The 25010-nt window shown below is 39.8% G+C and overlaps 1 protein-coding gene across 4 annotated transcripts in view; it reads right to left on the bottom strand.

Moving 5' to 3' along the window:
- The window catches only part of ENPP2 (ectonucleotide pyrophosphatase/phosphodiesterase 2), a 71606-nt gene that overhangs the window by 16170 nt on the left and 30426 nt on the right, over nt 1–25010 (bottom strand). For all 4 annotated transcript variants that reach the window (XM_026110124.2, XM_064507829.1, XM_026110121.2 and 1 more), the window contains exons 9-15: nt 17984–18039; nt 15666–15731; nt 14920–14992; nt 6585–6696; nt 5022–5147; nt 2881–2912; nt 1954–2081 (exon numbers count right to left, since the gene is read on the bottom strand). In XM_026110124.2, the coding sequence (XP_025965909.1) occupies nt 1954–2081; nt 2881–2912; nt 5022–5147; nt 6585–6696; nt 14920–14992; nt 15666–15731; nt 17984–18039 (593 nt within the window). The remainder of the gene's footprint in view (nt 1–1953; nt 2082–2880; nt 2913–5021; nt 5148–6584; nt 6697–14919; nt 14993–15665; nt 15732–17983; nt 18040–25010) is intronic.

The following is a 25010-nucleotide window of genomic DNA, read 5'->3' on the forward strand; positions in this document are numbered from 1 at the left end:
TCTCCCTGTGCTCCCAGTGTATGGGAGTGCAAACCTAAAAGCCAGCTCTTAACCACTGATAACAACTTGAATACGTCTGCTTATTTTAGCAGACTTTCTCATATCATATGGTCTCCTGCAGACTGGAGGTATTTAGGACCATACTCTCCCAATCAGTAAAAGGCCAATAGCAGCTTCTAAGACAGCACTAGTGACATTACAATGCTGTAAATGTTGCACAAATGGCAATGCTTTAAAGTCCTCTCACCTGTTTGCCTTCCACCCAATTAAAAAAAAAAGAGAGAGAACAGCAACAAAGTTGGAGGGAAAAGAAAAACTGGAGAGGGAAAAGAAAAGAAAGATTGTAATGAAGAAAAATATCTGGAAAAATAAGTACTGTGTCATAGGAATGATAATTAACAGCTTGTTCCAGACTACTTTTTTATATTCAGTTTTGAGAGAGACATGAAATGTATAGGCAATCCACACAGTGGACTGGATTACCCTACAGGTTACTTTGGAGCCATCCTGATTAAATTGATGCTCAGCCAAAGTTTGATTTTGGCCTTGTAAATTACTGGAGTTACAACAATAAACTCTAGACCTGGCTTCTGCCTGGCTATGAATACACAATGACTTACAGTTATATTAACAAATGGTTTATGGAGAACCAGATTCCAGAAAATATTGTCAGTAAATAAGCCAAAGAAAGCTTGAGATGAATAATAAGAAAACTAGCTAACGTAAATCAGCTTGGGTACTCCACTTTCATCCAGTCAGTGACAGTAATATTCTTAAAACTAAAAATTATATAGGCCTAAAACTCGGCGTCTAATTCTCTGAAATGTTCGTGAACCCTAACCACAGAAACTGTGCAAGGAAAATAGCCAAAATCTAGTGGAGTTATGCAAGAAAGCAATTGGGGTTTCTCATTCACTGCTTCAGCAGCGTGATCCTTGCATAATTCACAGGAAGATAAGCACAGATGTCAAAAGACACTTACGACACACCGTGTGTTTGCCTGGCAGCAACACAGGCAAAGAAAAGTACCACAATTTAAAGCCCAGAACAGAATGCTATGAACCAAATCAGTGTCATCCTCCAAGAACCACTGAGTCAACTTTACGGAGAAAGACCCGGCCATTCTTACACTGTAATGTACAACATGTCAAATGATCAAAGGGACAAAAAGGATGTATATTAACCTAGAAAAGAGCATGCAATTCATAAACAAAGGCTATTCTGCTTCTGTTTTCTCAGTACATATATGTGCCAGCTTGCTTTTCCTCAATCAATTACTAAGCTTATAAAAAATTGCTCATATTTTACAACTGAAAATTCAGAGGCATATGGGGAAGAACAAGCCAAAACAGCGATTTCACTGAACAGCTGAACTGAAGCATCCTGACTTCCTATGGATTAGTTTCACAGCACAGAGCTCTCTTGCGTGCACTATGATAGCCATCCTGTAATGCCCTCAAGGTCTTCCACGTATTCTCAGGCTTTTACCCACTCTGCCACCCTCTCAGCATCTCCATTTTCTTTCCATTTACCCATTCCACCACTCAGCCTCACATTCCCAAACCTTCCCTGGTCATGTATGCCTTCTGCTTCCTCCGATGTTCCCCAGTTCCCAGGTGGAATAAGCTTGCACTTTAATAAATGAGCTGATCAGCTAAAATACATGTGAAATATATATGAGCTAATCAGTCAAAAAGCATGCAGCCTTTTGGGGGAACTAATCTGTGTTTCTCCCCTATGTCCCACTACTGATTTTCCTAAACTTTACAACACTTTCCTGTTCTGAGACACCCTTCCCTGCACCAAATGTGATTGAACCTCACCGGGAGTTCAAAACTCTCCTTGTTCCCAGGCAGCAGGTGGGGGATGCTGACAGGCAGTGCAACCCCACAGGCCTTATTTCATCAGAAAAACAGGGTGAAAATCAGAATAAAAGCATAAGCAACAGTTTACCTTGCCACGTGCCATTTGCGATCTACCAGTAAATGGACATCCTCAATTCTTCGGTTGTAAGCGTAGTGCAAGCGTTTAGGAAGGTGCTGTTTCAAGTAGGGCTTAAAGTGCTGGTCTGGCTTTCTACACTGAAAACGAAGTGGTTACAAACGGCGCTGTCATCAGTGGGCTGCAAGGTGCACGTAACCTTCAACTACAAACTTCAAGCTGCTGAACGCATTATTGATGATGCCTTGAAAACATGTACACGCACACTACCCCGCACAGCCCTGCCTGTGCAACATTTGTGTCAGACCAGTGCACAGGGGGTCGTTCAAAGATGTATTTGGAAAACTTCATTCTTATGACAGTCTTTTCAAAAGCATCATGCAAAACATCATACTTAGCTCACAGATGAAGAACTTTGTTCTAATTTGACCAAGGCTTAAATTTCAAAGAAAAGCTGAATGCTGAAAATACATCTTGTCTACAGGTATATTTAAATCAGTCCAGTTACTAAATTTTGTAGAAATCAGCATTTATTTTAAACTTTTTTTTTTTCCCATTAACGACAGGGTTATGGTTGAGGGCTATCAAATGAACTTTTCCAGCATCTTCAAAGTGCTAGTAAAATATTTACCCTAAAAGATTACTTTCCATTTCTGAAGGAACGAATAAATAGATTCAATTCAGGGAGTCAGGACGGTCAGGGAGATTCTGGCTCTGCATTACCCAAAAAGGTTATAAAAGCTACTACAGTAGCAAACAGTGGAATTCATGACAAACATTAATCTCTACTCATGAAGGGCCCCATTTAAAACTCTTTATTCGCACTAATGATTGGTTTTCCTGCCTAAAGAGTGAGCAGAGAATGCCAAATTATGTCCCAAATTAAGGTGTGAAGTGAACAGTGCACTATAGACATATATCTCCATAATAAATACTTACTGTAAGATTGGCAACAATCACTTTAGGGTCATCTGTCAAGCAAATAAAAAAAAGATAAAGCTATCAAAAGGTGAACCATCTGCTGAAGAAATTACAAGGTAAGAATGTAATATTATAAAAAGGGTTCCTCTTAAAACTTGGCTGATCATTACTAAAAATACACTATACCAGATAGGATATTCTGAATATGAGCTAAAATTTAACTGTGTTCCCTTCACTTAATATTTTATTGGTCAAGTAACGTTGCATGTTGCTCAGTGTTTTATGACTTGGGACTAAGCTTAATGTTTATTCTAGTTTCTAAAGACACTCCAAGTATTATGTCTGCTTCCCTTTAAAACATAAAACCATCCCCAAAATATTCTGAAAGCATATTTGAACACAACAATGCACTTTCTTAGAAACAGTAAGATAAATGTTACATTTTTTGTCTCTTTTAGCATTACACGTATTTCACTAAGCTACTACAGAGTAAGTGAAAAGCAACAGTGAAATATTCTGGATAAGTCTTAGGATTATTAAAGGGCTGTGCAAGATGTAGCAAAGCTCAACCCAACAATAGCCTGCGCTGACTCTGACTTCTTCCGGGTTAAGAGAGAGCTTTTTTCAGTCTAGGGAGAAAGAACAGGCTAAAAGAAAATAGAGTGCCACCTTTCTTAACCTTTTTTTGGTTGCTTAGGGCATGATCTTGCTTAGCTTGAGCTCTGTTGGATCCAGAATCTATTGAATCTATTACAAGGGTGTGCCTACAGGCCTTGGGGCAATATTAGGAATAGGAAAATGGCAGAGGAATAAAACAGCTGGTAGTTTGCCATTCAATGAGCCAAACTCCAGTTCTAAGACCAAGAAACATGCTGCTTCATTCTATGTTCGAACTGTTCATTTATAAGCAATTGCAAGTATTCAGATTAGGAAGCTGAGGACAGAAGCCAAAAGAGGAGAATGGTGTTGCGGGGAAACCAGAAGTATGACTCAGAGGTCAGTCAGACTAGCTGATCTTTCTGGAAGACATTGCCATTCATCCTCCAAAGAAAACTAATTTTGCTCAGCAGTTTGGGAATTCAAGGATTGAAAGTTCTTAAAAAAAAAAAAAATCTTCTCTGAAGAACTGAAATATAAATTTTTAATAGATTCTGAAGAGCAGGAATTCAGTCTTTGTGTTAATCCAGTGAGTTTTATCAACATACGTTCTGTTTTCAACAGATCTTTACACACATATCCTGTATTCCTACAGTATAAATACCCAGATAAATTACATCATAGTAAATAAAAATCAGGTTTTTATGATTTCTTCTATCATTCTAGAAATCAATAATCTTCAAAAAATAATTGTTTGCAAAAATCTGTCTTCAACCAAAGCATGTCCAAAGTATTGCGAGGGGTCAGTTGGCTGTCCATGCTATCTGTTAGTCCCCTACACCAAAAGCTCTCGTCCTTGCAGTATACTTTGCAAAAATGTGGGTACTTATGATTCAGTTTTTAAGTTTCACAGTTTGCATGGTAGGTTAAACTGCTTGCAAAGCCAGATTTGCACTGCTACACTGAGGCAGAGCAGCCAAGGTGCTGGCACAAGCCCCGTCCTGGTGCCACGGCCATGGAGGTGGTAATCCGCAGCAGAGTGGTCAGGGCAGCTGGGGGCAGTAATGCCATAAATCACAGTTAGCCTCACCAGAGGACACCTGCCAGAGCCCTCATTGCTCTCATATAAGGTCATCTCATCTCAAACGCCAAGTCAGGATGAGGTTTTAATAGCGTAACACAATAAAGCAGTAAGTTTAACTGTCCCCCTTGGCTCAAACGCACACTTTACAATGTTTTCTTGTATCTTCAGCATCGCCAGTCCACCTGAGCTGTTTAGCAACCCACTCTGCTCCTCATCCATGCCAAAAGGATGAAGAAGTTACTGAATTCAGAATTAACAATTCACTTAATCCATTAGGTCAGAAAAGGTAAAAGACTCTTTATATTCCTCAAGTCCTGTTTTCATTGACAGAAGTGTGAAGAGCAGCAGGTTCTAAGCTGTCTTTCCTCTGAATGTCCTGTCAACACCCTGCAAACTTGCATCCTTTGGGCTACATCAGCCAAAGGAGAGGATGGGGTCTAGTTTTCAGGATATAAATGGTATAATTAAATTAACTTACATTTCAGGTTATTGCTAGACCTAGGGCGAATTCGCCCTAAAGATCCAGGCAACAAAATAATATCTTCCACATTAGTCAGATAGTTGCTTAAAAATTCAGTTCTTTCACAAGTAGTGTCTTCCATCCCTGCAGAAGGAAAATGAAAAATTAATCCAGCTTGAAAATGAACATGTTTCCAAAACAGCACACAAGAGACCCCAAACGGACTATTTTATGTATTCTTTTCATTTTGGTAACTAATTCTATTCCTCTTCTTTCCAGTCATCTAATTCCAACATCAGACACTGGCAGGAGCCAAATTAGGGATGCTTTCAACACTTGCCTACATGAGAGACATACCAGTCTCAGTGCTGTAGAAACAATCACCACATATACTGTGTGTGCACTGTCACATCTCCAAATTAAACTCATGGAAAAATTCAAGTCTGTTTCTAGTTTAGTATACTACTTTGGGGATATTTTTTTTAAACAAAGGATTTTAAGAGAAGTCCCACACAAAAGGTATTGTCTGTTGGTGGTCTGTTCTAAGCCCGCCGCAGATAAACAATTCTCTCCTAGTCTGTGGCCTGGAGGAATGCATTGACAGGCACAGTCCAGTCCTCAGCACAAAACTACCTCCTCTGTAAATCTGTGCTGTCCCATATCCATCTCTCCCCACAGCCAGACAGGAGGCATATTCCATTTTACTGTTAATCTAGCACATCTTGTGAGATTTTCAAAAACAAAGATCTGAACAGAACAGTACTCCTTACAAATGATTAATGTCTGATTAAATTGTGAACTTTGGAAATGCCACTAAAATGTTATGCCAAAAGAGGTTTATCTCAAACAAGGTCACACTTTTTTAATAAAACTTTTTTTCCTGTTTTCCTGTTTTTCCTGTTTCTTTGCTAATATTTACTATTTCTTCTCATGAAAATGCTTCTTCCAATTTCCAGAAGAGTAAGACCTACCAAATCATATAACTGCTTTTACTGGTGACCCTCCATCTGTCCCCTAGATATCTTTTGTCCCTTTTCCTCCTTCCTCCATTATTTTGATTACTTTCTCCATCCAAGCAGACACAGTCCCTCACATATATTCCCCTTTTTCCTCCTGCTAAGATAGCCTGTCTCATTAATTGCCATGGAAATGTTTTGCTCCAAAGCTCTACTCAGTCCCTCATGAAAAAGGGAACAAGGCTACTAAATTGTTTTCTTCCATGAAGACTGCCAAAGAAAACAAAAACAAAAACAAAGAACCCTCAAGGCATATTATAGCCTTCCAATATCTGCTGGGAGAGTTGCATGTGGATGCGACATCAAAAATGGTAAGCTTTAAAAAACATTATATGATGATTTAAATATCAAGATCACTGAAACTAAAGAGAAGTTTATCCCAGCGAAAATCAGCAGGAGAGTTGAATTGTGAGTCTACACTGACTGCTTGTGTTTTAGGACTTAACCTTCTAGAAAAATCAGCACAAAAATATCTTAAATGGGACTTTCATATAGGCTACCTATTATATGTACAGCTATATTGCTCAAGCATTTCTGTAGCAATAAAGAATATTTTTTATCTTACCATGATCACCAACAAATATGACATTGACACATCGATGTAGTTTCAGCTGTTTCAGTCCATCCATGAGTTGTCCTACTATCTTGTCAATCTCTCTCAGGGGATTTACCATCATCTGTACAAATATGCACAAAGGGAAAAAGTTGCTACTGTCATTGCAACGTTCCCCCTTTTAGTACAAACGGAGGTCCTTTGGCAAAACTCTGACAGGATAACCATCCAGGTCAAGAGGCAAAGCCTTGGCTGAGCTGTTACACCTACAATTTATAATTTCCTTTTCTATATCCATTCCATGATTTCCTCCTGAGAAAGCCCTGCTGGGAAGCTGTCACAAGACAGCAAAAGATCATCTTTATAGCTGCTCCTAGGCCTCCCAAGGACCCTTATACATTTGGTAAAACCACGTACCAAGAAATCAGAAAAATGCATGTAACTTTGGGATTCAGTTTGTTTCTTCTAGATAAAGAACTCTGCTTTTAAATAGGCTTGTGTAAATAGGATAGTCCAAACACGGGACCTGAAATGATGCTTTTGACTCAGGATTCATGTCCCAAGACACTTACTAAAATTCACTTCAAAAGATATCTGATACTAGGATGACCATATGCAAGTCACTTGACTTCAGTAGAACGTGGGGCTCGGAGGGAGGCATTCATCTGCTTCAAAGCCAAGTTTCCAACATCTCAAATGACAGTTCTGGCAAAATTGTCAGCAGGCCCCAGAAGACACGATATAGTACCGTGATTTCTTCATTTAAGTTTCTTTTTTGTTAAGAAACAAAACAGAAAACACTAAAACATGCTCACAGGATACTGTTTTCAGCCATAAGAGAATGAAACATTTTTACCAGATGGCACAGAGAAGGGAAACTTTTTAAAGCAAGATTTTAGGCAGAGAACTTGGATTTTGTTTTGGTTTTGAGAAGAAAACATTTGTTGTCACAGTATGCTGACTTCCTCCTCACTTCTGTTTGATTTGGCTGGTCTGAGTATCTGGAACAAAACACTGTCCCAGTAAAAAAAAACCAGAATACTAACAAATTTTGGATGAGGAAAAACTAGATTTTGGCAGAATTTTCTGAGAAGAAAAAACAAACACCACTTGAATATGACCCAGAAAGAGACGGTTCAGAAATTCTCCCTTTGTCTGAATCATTAAGGGATGATATATGAGCCTGATAATTTATAAGATGACACAGGATTGTCATCTCCCATGTGGCACTGTAACTACATTAAGAAACTGCTCACAGGAGATGCAATCACAGTGGAGAACAAGAAGAACAATTTCTGCAACACATGGTAGTGGTTTGGGCACAGAGTAAGATTTTGAAATATTTTGATTCAGGAAAGCCCAAGTAGTTAGTGTTGCTAAGACCATGAAACATTCTGAGTTTAGGAAAAAAGAAGAAAATATGGCTACAAGAAAATTGTCTGTTTCAGCATTCTCCCACAGTCAAATAATAAGATTTTTTCAATGAATGGGAATTTAGATTTTTGAAAGTCTATGTGAACATCAATCACAAAGAAATACAAATTTTTCCTCTGAATCCAAATCTTATTCAGGAAAAATGGAAATCCAGATGATTTCCCATTAATGTTTACTTTTGTCAGCAGGCTTGAGGCTTCTTTCATAAGAAAAGAGCAACAACGTTTACAGAGATTTCAAGAATTCACGAGTGATGTTAATTTGTTTAGCTGCTCTCTTCACCAATTTCATCTGTAGGTCTGAAGAGACACTTTTGAAACTCAAAGAAAGTCAACATAAATGAAAAATCCTGTTCTTAAAAGAAACAAAAAGCTCACATAAGCAAGCCACAAAAAACTCCAACTCTGCCATTTCTACTACCTGACTGTGTTCAAAGCAGCTCAGAGAAAGGCCCTCACTCATATTCCTTCATCTCATTGCATTCTCTCTCTCCAATTTTAAAATCCTAGCTATCTTTTATTTTTCTATTCTAAATTCAAGTTTTTTCCCAAAATGGTTGCTGCAGGGTAAGGGTGGCTGTAGGTTGCATATTCAGGCAAGGATTTTTTCTGTTCACATGCCATTTTCACAGGTCATGTGCTTTCCCAGATGCAACTTCCAAAGAATTATTAGCGAACAAATAAAACTCTGGCTTGTACCTTTCCTCAGCTAAATGTTGGTCTCAGGACTTTGGGAAGCTGGACAGAAGCATTTTATCTTTGAAGACGTAGGAATATCTGAGATGGTACTAGAAGAAAGAGTTGGTATTATTGTGAAAGCATTGGGTATGGGATCTGAGACATGCAGACCATAATTAGATTCTCTCCTGAGTTTTTCTTTGGAAGAAGCTTGATTAAGAGGAAGAATGAATTATACTATATCCTGTTTTTCTTTCCTTTGTAGGATCCAGGTCTATACTACATTCCGTTGCTCTTGAACAGCACCAAAAGACTAACTTGCATATGTGATGGGAAATATCATTTGTAACAGTGGTATTTCTTTCCTGAAATTTTAGTGATAAATTCACAGTTGACTTTTCATGAAGAGTTCTGAAAGGGATAAGAAGTTTGGATAAAGTTTTCATTCAGAGAAAGAAAGAAACAATCACATGTGCTCACATCAGGAGGAATGTTATAGGCTACATACAATACTTAATGCCAGAGAGGTATAACTTGCCAGGTAAATTAATGAATAATAGCAATATTGTCCATAGCAGTTATCAGTTCTTCTCTCAGGTAAATCAGCATTAAAAGTACTCCAAAATTTTTCAGTTTTCTTATACCTGACAACTTTCTTGAAGACTTTTTTTGTCCCTGTCTGCCCTTTCCCACTTTCAGAATAGGTCTCAATAACTATTTTAAGCTGAATCTTTACAACACATGTGACAAGTTAAAACAGACCACACACACCTATTGAGAAGACTATCTATGGCCTCTTGTAAAATACAGTGGTGTGTCAAGGCTTTTGTTTGAAGCCTAAAGGAGAAACATTTAGGTTGCTTGCTTATTTGACAACTTTTTGAACTGCTTGGTTAAAATGAAAAGAACATGGAAGTTGTCTATTACCCCTCCCAGTGTGTTAATTAGTGTCAGGGGGAGAAAGGCAGTACACTAAGGAATACCCTTTTCCTCCACTTTCATCTTTTCCCGATGAAGCAATTTCCAGTTGACATTTTTCTTGTGAAAGCAGACTTATACACCACTGTACACTTCTGCAATCTGGCATTCAGAAATCATGTAATCAAGAATCCCTTGCCCTCCAAAATCACAAACCGGTTTTAAAATAGATATTTTTAAAATAGCTTTTCAAAGTTTTCCTTTGCCTTTTAGTTTTTGAGAGTAACATTTTCAGGACTTCTCCATAAACAGGATGGCTAGAGACAGAGTCTCAAATAATCAAGGGGCTTCCAAGAGTTGGGGAGTTAAGGAGGTTACCAAGTATCGCAGAGTTTGTAATAGGACACAAGGGTTAGCAATACTGATAGTGTCTTCCCAGGGATTTATCTGACATTGCATCCAGCTGATGGCTGGCTTTTTAAAGAGATTTTAAAGATTACTTTCCCTAAAGCAAACCGTCTGAAACAAGAAAAACAGTTCCCAGAAAACTTGGTCTTTTTGGCTGCTTTCCTTTGGGTCCTTCAGTACACTTACAGAAGCTCTGTCTGCAAAGTCCCAACCTGAAGCATGGAGAGAACTCCCAAGTTGAAAAAATAAAGCTAGAGAGGTGCCTAAAAAGTGGCACTTCTGTCATAAAGTTTTGGAACACATGTAAACTTACTTTCTTCCGGCGAGCTTGCGCAGCATATTGATCCACTCTATGTACTTTTCTTCTTCTTTTCTTTGGAGCTGCAACTGGTCTTTCCTGTCTCCTCTTAGGAGCAAGCTTTCTCTTAGGTCTCTTAGGCGGAGTAAGAGGGGAGCCATAACTACTCTCCTGTACTGGCGGGGAGAGATGTCTGGACTCAGAAAAAGAGCCTGTCTTGACTCACATCAGATAGCAAAGCTACCTGCATCAGCTAATCCTCAAGCACAAATATAGTGGCCTCTTCAAAAATTTAGGCATTTGGACAATTTAGGATCTGTCTGTCTTTAAAGAGGAATCCACCAAATTGTACTGAAAGCAGAATAGCAGTTATGAGAGCAGACAGCATAAAAGCAAATGAAATTGGTATTTCAGGAGAGGGTAGCTGGGGCTCATGTTTTTTGAGAAGATATAGTTTTGGTTATTTTTTGTTCATCAAGTATTAATCCACTAATATTATCAAAAGACTACCAATATAAGTAAAGTTCATTGCAGACAATTTAATGAGTGCTTGGGGGAGAGGGTAGGTGGAAATGCAACATCTCACTTGGTTAATGGCTCAAGTACGCCTACCTGCCCAGTAGGAACGGCTTTCTGCAAGGTTTCCCACACACTTTTTGGCTGAATCGGTGACTCTAGGTACTCTTATCAGTAGCGTTAGTCAGTGTCACCATTCTGTACAGGCCATGTACCCCACTGAAATCACCTGAGCCCCTCTAGCCACTATCTGGGGACTGCAGATCACGGAGCTTACATCCTTCAAATCAACTGGGCAGGGCATATTTATTAGTGGCAGTGCATCAGAAAGCTGCACTGCTACCTGCCTTGTACCACTTTGATTGGTAATATGAGAACTGCATTTCCTAGCACTTTCAGTGCAACATCTCATATGGGTAATACTGTTTTTATTTTTTCCCCATATATGCACAGATAACTAAGATAGAGTTACAGAAGTGAAAAAGCCTTTATAAGACTTGACTGGAAAAAAACTACCATTATTTAACTCACTGACACTTTTAAACTGTGCAGTTCCCACTGACTTCAACACAAGCTGGAGGCTCTCAGCGCTGCTCGGGAAAGCAGCGATAGATGACACCTACCAGGAGGCAGTCGGGTAACTATGGTATGCTGAGTATAACAGCGCACGCTGACTGGGCTTGAGAAGAGTCGGTGATTTATGATGATATTTACTTCTATGTATTTAGTCAGCTTCTCACAGTTGTTCAGTTACAGAGTTATGTAAATAGGGAAGGGGAAGGAAGGGGATGTTACCATCTGCCATGCTGTTTCATTGCTTCCAAGGCAAGCAGCTGGAAAGGAGATTCTAGTCCAGTCTCACTCGTCTCTCTCCAGAAAGGCATTTTAATAAAGCAGCACCAGAGTTCTCTTTTTTAAAACGCTTCAAGCTTTGTGCAGTCCTGATGAGAGGAGCGGCAGGGAAAGGAAGGATTCTCGTTTTACTCTCTCTGAATAAACTCAGACAGAGCTTCACAACGCCAGAAACACACGAGCGCAGGAGACCCAGGAGTCCTGAACACCGAAAATGGCCGTCTCCAGACAGCATGTTAGAGGAGCAGCAGGAACGGCTTAGCAATGCCAGTTTTCGACGTGTTTTAAAGCTCGTACAGTAATACATTTCTAGAATGTTTTATATCCAAAAAAAAGTTAGCTTGGAGAAAAAAATAAAAGCCAAGTTCTTATTAACCAGCCAAATCTTAGTCTTGCTTGAAAAGAGTCAGAGTAGAGTTATGGAGGAGGGAACAAATCCCTCCCCGCTTACAGAAGGGAACTGTAACATCACAAGGGTAACTAGCCAGCCAAAGCTCTGCTTCTTGACCCAGACAGACCAACCTACCAGAATTCAACTGCAGAAGCATAGAGGGAAAGAAAAAAAATTGCAGAAGTAAATCAAGAGCAAGCATATATTTGATAACTCCCATCAAGTGTTCCTGAAAGTAGAATGGAACCTCCTAAAAATACATCCTAAGAAGTTTACCCAGGTCCCACCAAAATAATACCTGGACAACCAGTTCCATTTACGTTGAAACTCGTGATATTAGGGGACATGAAAGGTTACTGTAGTGGTCACTGCCCATAACCTGTATTCGATTTATGTCAACAACACCGGCAATTCACCCATAAGGTTTAAGTGCTTCTAATTCACTTTATTCCTAGCTTTTAAGGCACTCTGCGTGTAGGTTGTTGTGTATGTCCTGTGAAGTTCTGAGTGCCATCAGCTGAAGTCACTGGAAGCTGAAGATAATCAGCAGTGAACGCCTTTAGACCTTAAAGATTATACATTTAAGATACATTTAGAGCATTATTTGGAATAAGATTCTCTAGTAAACACCCACTTTACCCTAATGGACATTTGGAGGATTTCAAGATGTAAAATTATTCCTCAAGCTGCTAAATGCATCAAGAAAAGCTCAGGATAAGCTATTCACTGTTCAACAGAAGGAATCAGAAGCCCATCTTAAATATAACAGATAATTGTTCAGAGCTTGTTTTCAAACATTATTGTTTTGCTGATCTGCCTTTGCATGAAGAAAAATAAAGTGGTCAGCATTAGTCCAACTGTCTAACTGCTGCCAGCTGTATACAAGAAAAGAATGATTTCATAGGGAGGTCATGCTCTCAGTATCAAGGAAGCAGCTGAAAGGGATCCCTTTGAGGACTTCCTTCCCAGCTGATTTATGCAAGTTTTGTAGCTCCTAAAAATTATACTGAAAACAAAGTGTAAAGAGAAACAGTATAAAATACTTCCTAGCTTCTCTGTCCTGAAACCAGGCCCCCAACGAATCTCAACATCTGTATACTTACACAGCTGTATTCATTTATTTAAATTTCCATTCACAAAGTTATGGCCACTGTTTGAACCGTAAGCCCATACATGCTCATCCACTACATCGTCTGTTGTCAATTTGCTAAAAGTCAGCTTCATGCTCTTCTTGTGTTTTACGCAAATGGCATAAATCAATTTATCTGTAAAACTTTCATAAGCTGTTAATTCACACTTACTAAGAGCCAGCTTTTCCTTGCAATTAGAGGCCAAACTTTAGATAACCATCAAGAAGAACCTCCAAACAACAAGAGCCGTAGGGGGCTTTCTATTTTTGTAATGATTTTTGTTATGATGATAAAATTACCTTTAACTTTTTAGACACTTGCAATTAACCTGAAACTAGATTACTCAACATCAGATTCTTAACTGGCTTGTTAAAGGCTCAAATTTAAAGAATAAATTCAATGTCATCTTCATAGCCTCCTTTAAGTCCATGGAAAGAGCCCCATAACTCTGTTCAGAAGGAAGTGGTTGTCTACAGATAAATAAAATTACAATTGTCAGTCATAGGGCACAAATAATATTTGTAACACTTCAGTAAGAGGAACTATAAAGCACCATTGAGCTATATCAGGACCAGAGAATCCTGTTTGACCAAGTCAGCCATCTCTCCTCATCTGAGCCAAATGACAACATTAAGACATGTGCAGGTGGCCAGTGGGGTCCTCCAGTTTAGCAAGACTATTCAGACTGTTCAATTTAGCAGGGACTCCAGCCTTCTGTCCAATACGGCATTTCAAGCACACAAATAAGAAACTACTGCTGGGTACGCGGCTGCTCTGGGAGACTGCTGTAGTACCTTTCAAAGGGTGGGTATCTGATACCCTCCTCAGTTTTCAAAGGTTTACAAACACTTTTTTATCCTTTAAAAGGCATATGTGAAACCTCCTGAAGTCTTATGACTGTGATCTGTGGGCAGACATTTGCACTGAAATGGAAAGAGTTTTGCCAGATGTTCAGCTCCCAGTCACCCTAAGCATGAGATACCTGGGCACAAAATTCATTTTCCCTCCTGACAAATCCCAGACAACTGCATAGTCTAAGTGCTTGTAACCTGCTCAGCCTTGGCAGGGAAGTAGCATGCATTACTTTGAGTCAACTACTGAAAGCTCAAACAGGGAGTTAAACTACTGTAGTGTTTTGAACATAATTTTTCTTTAAAATACCTTACGGTGCTTCAAAACATTTTCCAAACTCAACAGTCCAGTCCTAAGGGAACAGTATTGGCAGAACTTCCTGAACCCCTGTAGGGCCTATATGAAACCAGAAATAGCAGTTTTTTAGCAGTTCCTGACAGACTGGAATTATCAGTTTGGCTACTGCAGAATATCAGCTTTAAAGAAACCTTTTTCCTTCTCTGCCTTTTCCTTCAGCATTTTCTGCATGATATTTTTATTACTTTTGGGAAGGAGAAATTGTTTGAGGAATGTTAAATTGTGCTGTTGAACCCAATTAGTTCCATGTCTTTGCCAAGGAAATCTTTCCATCTGCATTATTATATCACTCAGAGAAACAGTCTCCTGAAAGGCATTGGCAGTTCCTTCTTAAAAGTGAATCTCAGATGATAAATCCTTAAGACAATAACTTTGCTTTCTCTGGCAGAGGGGAAGCATACTGCAGAATCAGCAGAAAAAAAGTTGCTAAAAATGTTACTCCTGAGCAGTGGCAATTATTCCAAAAATTTATTCAAGACATGTGCTTTGTATACACAAGAAAAGCTATACTAACCTCTGAGTTGAAAGGACCATATCTGTGGCCAGCAGCATCTGGTTGTTCAGAGTAGAAAGCATAAACATATGGCCTGAAAGAAAGAAAAGCCTTGTTCACATAGCTTTCCTTCGATAACAAAAAACCCCAGACCTGCCAGACCAAGTCAAATCAAGTCAACCTTCCAACTAGAGCTGGCTTTATGGAAAGAAACTGTTGTTCGGTCATATGTTTCCATGGTATGATTAAGCAATTAGTTGTTCTGCAAATTCATTAAATACAAGGACACATGCAGGGAGGCTCATGGGGTACCATCTGAGGACACACACTCTTTTCTTAATTTTGTAAGAGAGATCATAACAGCAGCTCACACAAGCTTTGCAGTCAGCAACATGTGAGCACTTGTGTACTAAAAAAGTAGCGATAATTAAAATCTTAAAATTTTCCCAGTCCTCGGGGTTCAATTCTGCAACTGCCATCATCTGTAAGGTTGTAAAGCCATTATTTGACTCAGTAGGATAAGAATAATTCAGCTTAATCCACGTAGCTAATGCTTCTTGATAGAAAATAAATTCGTACCATAAATTTATTGAGAAGAATCAAAATGCTGATGATTAAAAGCTGGGATCCAAAAAAATATCCTCAACTTAGTGATACTACAACAGAAAAAATACTGTAAAAATAAAATTTCCCCTTGCTCTTCCAGCTACTTTTAAGGAGTTGAAAGGGGCCATTTACACAACAACAGATAACAGTAAGTGGATTACCTTTCATTATCCGGAAGAGTTAGCCACTGCAGTATTGTTAATATTCTGCGTTCATGAGGGATGACACTGGACCAAAAAATGCAAAAAGTATGCCTTGTTATCACAGAATACAAAAAAAAAAAAAAAAAAAGGCAAGCCACACTATGAACTGAGTCTGACATGATTAAGACCAAACATCATAATGTCTTTTTCTTTTAGTATGTTTTATTTTCTTTCTTCTCATTTAGTACCGATTCTTATTTTGTAAACAGAATCACTTCAGATCTGCTGGATGTCCACATACTCCAAGAAAAAGAGGATTAAATGGCTGCCCCTGGAGTGAGAACTCAAGGCAGTAAGTTTAACTGTTCTGAACAGCAGCGAAGAAGGATCCATTCCTGTGGCTAACCCAGGTAAGCCAGTTTTATTCACAACAGCACTGCCACCGAAGTCAAATGGAGAGCTGGCATGAATAAAACCCATGAAATTGCTCACATCAGTACAAGTTTATACAATCATCCTTCTCTGGTAGTCTTGAAGATACTGGAAGAGTTCCTATTGATTTACTAGAAACTGAACGAAGGGCTAAGCCAGTGTAAATCAAAATAGATCCATTTGGAGCACCAGGCCAGCAACACAGCAACTTGCACAACTTTGACAACTTCTCACTCTGCAAAACATGTCCATCCTATTTCACTGCTTGTATCCTGAGACTTCTCGCTTGGCTGCTGAGGCCAAAATTCATGCTATGAGAATGACTAACCTTATGAATAAGCTGTTAAACTTCAAAAGTTCTCATCTAAAGAAATCTCTACAGGCCACTGACCATGCTATTACTATAATATAGCAGCATTTGTCAATCCAGATTCCATCAGATCGGCAGCAGACTCCCGAGCCAGGAATCAAACTCATTCATCCTGGATTCGCCCTGTTGAATCAAATTCAACATTATTTGGAAGCATATTCAGCAGCGAAATAAGGATGCCAACAGCCATTCTGAAACAAGTCAGTTCTTAATGCCTTGCAGAGCAACACTGGTCCTGAGTCTCCTGCTATGCAGACAACTTTCCGTTATAAAACTATAAGAATGACAATTTATGCTAAAAATTTGCAAACTGGGCAATACTCGAGAATATTATTCCACTTTATGGTATTGCATATAACTGAGCAATACCATAAAGTTGGATAATAATCTCGGATATTGCCTAGTTTTTAAATTTTTATTAGAGGTGCAACTTGAAAAATCTACATTATTCCACTTCAGTCATTTGAGACTGAAATCATTTTTAACACTTATGTTTTCCTGAAAGACAGTTAATCTAAAAATTCTCTGCCTTGAATTAAATAATACAGTTTTAAGGAGGATATGTATCATTGATACATAAAGTGGCTGAATTCCTCCCTTAATATGAACATTCATATGAAGTATAATCAGTTACCTTCCATAACATTTTATATTCCAAAGCATGCAAATGACCACCAGCCAAGGTGTTTATGATGTAATCTTTAGAATCATATAAATTTCTCTTTTTATAGAGCACTAGACTGAAGCTCTGTCAAGTAGCTGGTCTGCAAGCCTAAACCTATAATCATCTCTGTACACGGTACACTTTTATTATTCCCTCCAAATATGATATTTAGAGTAGCAAAGAGCATTATTCTTAGTGGAATAACAAAAAACAGGCAAACTCCTTGGTACTTCAGTCTTCACTCTCCCTTCAGTCCTGGGATCACACTGCCAAAATGAGAGGCTGATCCACAGGAATTCCTCAGAACTCAGAAATGATCAAAATTTCTTGCTTTTCCATGTACTCCTTAGCTGGGACAAGGGAAAAGTAATTTGCAACAGCAGAGATCCTCAAGATTGTCTTTAAGAGAGAGGATTTGGGTATCTTATTCAGAGGTCAGACAGACTGGAATGTAAAACGAGTGTCTAGTCTAAGGGGTGAGCTTTTGAGGCAGTTAGGCTGCTGCTGTCAAACAACATAAGAGGACAATAAAGGAGTCTTCCACAAACACTCAAACATCTAGAAAACATTGCTAGCAAAACTAAAAGGCAAAACAACACACAGTCAAATGAAGGAAAATAATTCTTGACCGTCACACATCTTTTGTTCAGATAATTGCTATAAATCAGTGTATGAACTTAAAATAGCAAATTGTAGCATTTGTTTTAGTTATCAGAAATATTGCACAAAGGGAACACAAGAGGGTTACAGACAGCCTCCAACAAGGTAGACACCGAATGCTTAGAGCAAGGAAAACAGCTTAATAAACACTTGTATCAAATTAATTCTGAATTATTAGTTACAAGTCTCCAGAAAACAGAGGGCACTTACACAGACCAGAAGAACGTGCCAGCTTTCACTCCTTGCTTGGCTGCAGTAATCCAAATCTAATGAGGAAAACATAAGAGGATTAGAATGTGTTCAGGTCATAAATGTCCTTCTAAAATCAAAAGAAAATGTTTTCAAGACACATTCTTCTACACTGAACCTAGAAATAAGAATTGCAGTCTTCAGTCTGCATCCCTAATTCAAGCACTTGGAGTAACAAACCCATGCAGATCCTGCAGCAGGGAATCGGTGCTTTACCAGCTATGCCATAAACAATTTCAACCCTAAATATCTGTGTTGCTTTTAATGCAAAGCACTGAGATGCATGGCTAGGCACTTCTCCAGGATACCACTTAATTTTCAACAGCAACCATATTTCACCTGAGCACTTCAGTGTTCATTTTTTGGAGAATATTCAGTTAGGAAACTACTACACATTTAAGATCACAGCATAAAACTACTCAGGGTCAGAATAAAGGTCACTCTATCCCAGTATTCTACCACCAGGAGCAGTCAATAGGAAATGCTTTGGAAAGCGTATACAAAAAAGGCTGCAGACATGGTGAGCAGAGGAATAAAGAAAGCGGAGGGGGACCCCTTCCTCAGCTGGAGTTTAAGAGCTTTCTGAGCTCACCCAAAATGGTGATTGATGGGAATGATGGAAACAATCTCCATGAATTTATCACATCTTTTATTTGAACCCATCTATTTTTCTGGCTTCCACAAAAGCTTGTAGCAGCAGGTTCCCCAGTGTAATCACTCACTGCATGGCTGTGTTTTTCTTCTGTTTGCTCTAAGCCTGCCAATTTCACTGAGGTTAGGGTGAAGTTCTCATACTGTGAAAACAAGTTATTAATCCATTCTCTTCCCATTTCTGTATACCTTTCATGATTTTATAAGCCTCTTCTTTATTGCCCACTACTTATTCCTTTTCAAGCTAGAGCAGCCTTCATTTGTTTGATCTTTCCTTACTGAAAGCCATTCCATACCTCTGGTTATCCTCATTATCCTTTTCTCTCTCTTCTTTATTATATGAATATATATACACCAGGCAGGGAAGTGAGAATAATCAAAAATCAGGAAGATTAAGAAATTAAGGTAAATACAAAATACAAATTTATACCCTGACAGAATTAAATTTCCTTTGCAAAAAACAACCCAAATTATTTCAAAACCCATTTAAGCAGTAGTGGCTTAAAGGCCAGTATTGTATATACAACTAGGTTATTTCTTCCCCATGTACATTATTTATGCATACCACATTTCATCTGTTTCATGACAACTTAAGCCACAACACAGTTCTCTTACTTGGTAATTACAACCTCCCTGGTTTACTTTAAATCAGCTGTTTGAAAATACGTTCAAGACCACTATACCTTGCTGAGGCAGACACTTAAAACCATCACCTGGGCCTGCATTATTCATATGTGATGCCTGAATTTTTCACACGTTAGTTTTAACTGAAGCAAATATGGCACAGTATGATGAAAGATCATTTCCACATTGAGGCTATAGTAAATGGCAGTTATAGCTGGACAATGTTAAACTCATATTCACAGAAAAAATTGTGCATCTCTGCCCTTTAGTCCACATGTCTCCTGGACATACCTCTTCCCTGCATCATCCTCAGTTCTTCCAAATCTTAGTGCACCTAATCCAGTTATACTAAAAATCAAACATATAAAAGAGCATTTATCTTCACTTCATTCAAAACTTTCAGTAAGGTATCCTCTTTTCCAGGGCAGAATACATCCTTCGTAACTTTATAGAAATGGTGGTTTACTAAATAAACACAGCAACAACAGGGACAAGAATGGTCATGGACTTGCAGCCCACCGCTCTCGGTTTTTGGGTGCTTCCAGGCAAGAGTCTGGTTTCGGAGTGGCTTGTATTGATCTGTGCTCACACTGCCACTAGACGGGGAGTCCCCCCAGCATCATCCCCCAACCTATGTCGCTCCAGCCTTGCATGGTGACATGGACCACAAACGGATCTGGTTGAAAAGTAATCCTCAAAAAAAAGGTTGAAATTGTATGAAATCATACTGGAATTTTGTTCTGAATTGTTGACTAATGGGGACATTGTTTTTAAACATTCACATAGTACTAGCGCCGGCAGGACAGGACAGAAAAACACAGGTAAACATGAGGAGAGATGAGGAAGGGCTTGACCTTTCACTGACGATGTTACTGAGCCCACGGCTGCAGTCAGAGACGCGACCGTAGCACAAGATGCATCCATGAGCTCGCTTGTGGCGCGTACTTCAGCACAGTGTCTACAACCACAGCCTGGACCCTTTGTCTAACTGAAGCTGGTGCTAGTCCATATCCATTAGTGGTTCTTGGGCTACCGAGGTGAAGAGCAATAACATTTTCCATGGCGCTGTAGATATCCTCCTAGAGCAGAACCCCCTCGTGGCAGAGAAGAGATGTCAAACTCAAATTCAGCATGAGGAGTGTCAGCTCCACTGCTGTTATGCTCTTTGGTCCTGCTGTATTTGGAAAACCATTGTCCCCACAGAGCAGATTTCTTTTTCCTTGAAAGTGTTTGTGTTCCTGCAAAGTTTAAATAATTTTGCAGGTATCTTTGGGCAGTTACCAGCAAACTAAGTTCAGGGAATTCGGTATCTGGATTTTACCATCTGTTAACTCTCCTTTAGCTTCCTAGTACTTTGGACTGCATAGATCCAAGCAGTCTGAAGTGTCTATGGTTGGCCAAATCAGATCAGCCTTGTTCCACATGCAGCAGCTCAAGTTGTCCTGTGCTGCTCCTGACTCCTAGCCCTGGTGAAATTACCCATGACTGTCCATTTTGGGCAGTGATTTTAAACTTGTGCCAAAAGACATCATCTCGCAGGCCAAGAAGTTAGTAGCTATTTTTTATTCCAGTCCAGCATACAGCATGCTTTATGAATGCCAAATGAAAACTGCATGACTGCCATCCTGAACAGGAAGCAATGCAAGCAACCATCCACTTCCCACCTGCGTGCAAAGGTCAAAGACACTTGTGGCTTTAACTAGTGCCCCCCACAAGACACTGATTCTAGGAAACTTCTGCAAAGCTCTTGCAATACTGAGTTCAGGATAGGACAAGACACAAACCTGCAGAGTGAAAACTTCTATATTTTAAACCAGTCCTTGAAGACCTGTTCCTAAACCCGGCTGCAGGGTCTGACAATGTCCCCAGGACAAGAAAAGTAGAGACCATCCCTAACTGTACACTCCTAGCACCTCCCTTGGGCCAGCTCTAGTAGGCAGTAGTGAGGAGAGGGCCAGACTCTCCCTTCCAAATGCAGCCAAATGGGGAAAACCAGCAGCCTCCCTGCTTCCAAGCGTTCCACCTCAGGAAAACAGCAATTTATATTGGTATTAAATGCTGGGATGAGGACGCATCTGCTGGACTTGAAATAAGCTCAACAACCAAGACAGTGATTTGTTCAAGTCGAAGACCAACAAATCACATGGTCCATATTTGACCCCTGTGTCTGAGTAGCGAGTCTGCACTGGCTCCTGGTTTAACTCAGGGCTACAGTAAAATGCTATTGGAGCCAATAAATAAATAAATAAATAAAGGAGGGGAGGAGCATGGTTTATTTAAAAACAAAATGAGAAAATTCAGCACAACTGAACATCATACCTAAAGACACTACGCATAACTAAACATTTGTAGAGACATCTTAATGCATGCAGAGAAGCAACAGCAGTCCTCCAGGTCCAGCATTTCTATCCACACGAAACACACTTTAAACCGATTTCCCAGTGTGTTTTAGAGCTGTGACAGTTATCACTGATGAATCCAGTGGCAGCAGTCTCAGATGTTCTTCTTTGTTACTGCTTTGGCAAAATTAGACAAAAGATTGGCAGCTGGAGTAGGTGATGTGAGCACATAAGTTTCCTTACTGTCCTCAGCTATAGGATAATAACTCCAGCAGAAGAAGCACAGCAGCTAAGCCACGAGTGAACGTCTCTGAGTCTTTAAATTAAATTCATTGTCTTGCAAGACACGACACAAGTCATGTCTCTCCTGGGCTAACATATTGTCAATCAGGGTAGGAGAGAAGAGGAAGATGTAGCTGATGCCCTCTCAGCCTCATCTATCCGGAACAACAGAAATTAAGAAGTAAGAGTTATTGTTCCATTTCCTCTCTGCTGGTTAAAGTCACAGTCTTAAAGTTAATTAATCATAGATGTTCCAGTACTGTGCATGTAAATGTAATGTGTTATACTAGCCTCCATGGCTGGTCACATCTGTTCAGGTCACTTACCATAAAGTTTGCTGTGCTTGGCATTGCGAGGTCAGTACCATTTGTGAGCTTATGTAATTTATTTGCCATATGTAAATAAATTGGATTTAACTGTTAATATGTTAGAATTTTACAGTAAGCTTTTTAACTGTGTCAGATGTGCATCCCTGGTTTGCATACGGAACAAGACTTTATTGTCCCATGAACCATATAAAGGCTATATTTCTGAATGAATTTGCTTAAGCAGAGAAGGGAATAAGAGATATAAAAAATTCAAAGATAAACCAACCTGTATTCACATCACATCACAGGGATTAGAGAATACCAGCTTTTCCAATGTAGAAAAATCTGTTACATTACAGAACCACAGATTCAACTCTAGTACACTGGCAAGTGTCCCTGGAAATAAGATGCGTGATTTGCTACGTGCATACCAAAAGTATCCTCTAATTTGAATTATTATAGCTTTTATATACTCTATGCATGACTATAGCTCTTCTCCTTTGCTAATGGATAGAAATAGGCTAAGCAACACTTTGTGTGGCCATGCCATAGGGAACATGGAAGTCCAGAGTTCTCCCTCTCGTGTTCTGACTCCTGAACTAGATGCATTTGGTATTACAGGTATTACAGAGAAAAATCAACCAAGATCACTGTCAAATGGTGACAACATGCACAAAAAGCACTCTCTCTCTCTACTTTTAATCTTCCATGAAGAAAGCAGCCCCAGGAGCTTTGCAAAGGCTGCCCGGTGCTTGTTGCGCTAGGAGAGACGGGCAGCGGCACGTCTCAGGTCAGGGCTGCCGGGAGGGCCGGCCCTGGGGCAGAGCTGTGCAAACACTCTCCTCGCTCGCCGGCCAGCGGACGAAACTGCCGGCAGGAGCAGAGGTCAGGGGTGCACCAACCGCGGCTGGGCAGAGGTGATGCACGAACGGGAAATCCCCGTCACGCTCAGGGAGAGGTGGGGAGGGGGAAATTGCAGCGTTTCTCCAGTAAACAAAGGTTTACGGCATTGGTACAGGCGTGCAGGGTTAGCGCCGGGCTGTGCCAAGCACAACGCTCCTGCGCCACTTGCGTTTGTCAGGCCAACAAGGTAAAACGCACAGCAGCCGCTTCCACCCTCCTTACCCCTTTAACAAGGGGCAAACGGCCCGACAGCTTTGAGCACCTCAGCGCTGCCCTCTCGCCTGAACAGAAGATTTTGGTACAAGAAGCTTCTTAATTAATTAATTAGACAGAATCAAATGGCCCTGTTTCTTTTACATGGTTCAAGCCAGGAAAAAGAAACACTTCTCAAAATCCAAAATTTATAGACACACCTCCCTTCTTCCTCCAACAACCTTCCCCCTTCTGCTGGCGACAAAGTAATGGCAAAACATGACGGCTCAGGACAAGAGCTCAGGACAAAAAAGTGGATGGCAGCTTTCTGCAGAGCCCTTCCTCCTCCTCAGCTGTAACTATCACCTCAACATTGAGGTCAGCCAGGAAGAACAACCAAAATAGGAAGCCCCTTCTGTAACCCTTAGACAGTCCAAACCAACAAAATTCAAATTAACTGAAGAGCAAAGTAGGTGTTTTTATGCCAATGATAGCTTTGATATGGAATGTGAAATTTAGATATGCATCAGGAATACGTAGTTAAGATGTGTAACAAAGATGCCCACAGTCTATAGACTATAAAAACAGCTTCATGACATGCCATGACATATGTCACTTGCTTAGGAACATGATGTCTGTTTTTTAAGGCTCAGCTCCACATCTCAAGCTGAACCCTTTTGAAGGGTTATTTTCACTTAAAATGACTAATAATGAATGTAAAGCTTCATAAAAAGTGCTCTAAACAACCCTCGATATTGTAAGATACTTCTGAAAGTGCAGCATCTTCGGAGGCAAATTCAGACCCCAGCGGCGCTGCCCTCTGAGGGGGCCTCTCTGTCTCCATTAGCTACCGAATAGCAGCTTCATACCTGTCACCTTCTGATCTCAGGAGGGTCAACGGATTATTCCTAAGGATCATGAAAGGTCATTAAGAAAAGCAACATATCACCAGTAAGCTTAAGCTCGCTACACCAAATTACTCATTGGAAAATATTTAAGATGCCACAAGTGGAAAGAGATGGAAAACTACTGCTAAGGCAGCTGGGGGTCTAATTTAGGCAGTTCACTTAAGTGCTTAAATTTACATGGAGTAAACAGAGTCTCAGTGTCATGAAAAATAGAGGGGTGAGATGCTGTAGAAAAATAACAATGATGAGTGATTATGCAGGTGTTTACTGTCAAACACTTCTGTTTTAAAAACCAAGGTATTTTATATACTCAGCCAGAAAACTAGGTCTCAGGAGGTCACGCAATAAGAATGCCTTGAAACACTTCCAAACTACCTTCTCCCCCTTCTCCTTTTCTTAATGCTCTTAAAATTAATTTCTCATAACTCCTGATGTGGAAACACTCAGCTACTCATCTGCCAAATCCCACGGAGGTCACATGGTAATGTGGATGTTTCCCAGCAAGACGCTGGCTATGAGAACAAGTAATTTAAAAAAAAAAAAAAGTCTCTAACAAAGCGTTATACAATAGACCAGTTTCCATGAGCAGGCAAATATTTCAGAAATGATCACCATTAAATGACATTCTCTTCTAGCCAATTTCAGCCATTATATGAGGCTGGGGATCCCAGACATTTTTACTGCTTATGGGGAAGGTAGGCAGTTTTAGGTTACAACTCCCAGTTTTTTGCAAACCGAGTATCACTCTAAAGTTGCCTGAGTACTCCAGTTTGAGACCCAA

The sequence above is a fragment of the Dromaius novaehollandiae genome, chromosome 2, assembly GCF_036370855.1.
Source record: "Dromaius novaehollandiae isolate bDroNov1 chromosome 2, bDroNov1.hap1, whole genome shotgun sequence".
Classification (NCBI taxonomy): domain Eukaryota; kingdom Metazoa; phylum Chordata; class Aves; order Casuariiformes; family Dromaiidae; genus Dromaius; species Dromaius novaehollandiae.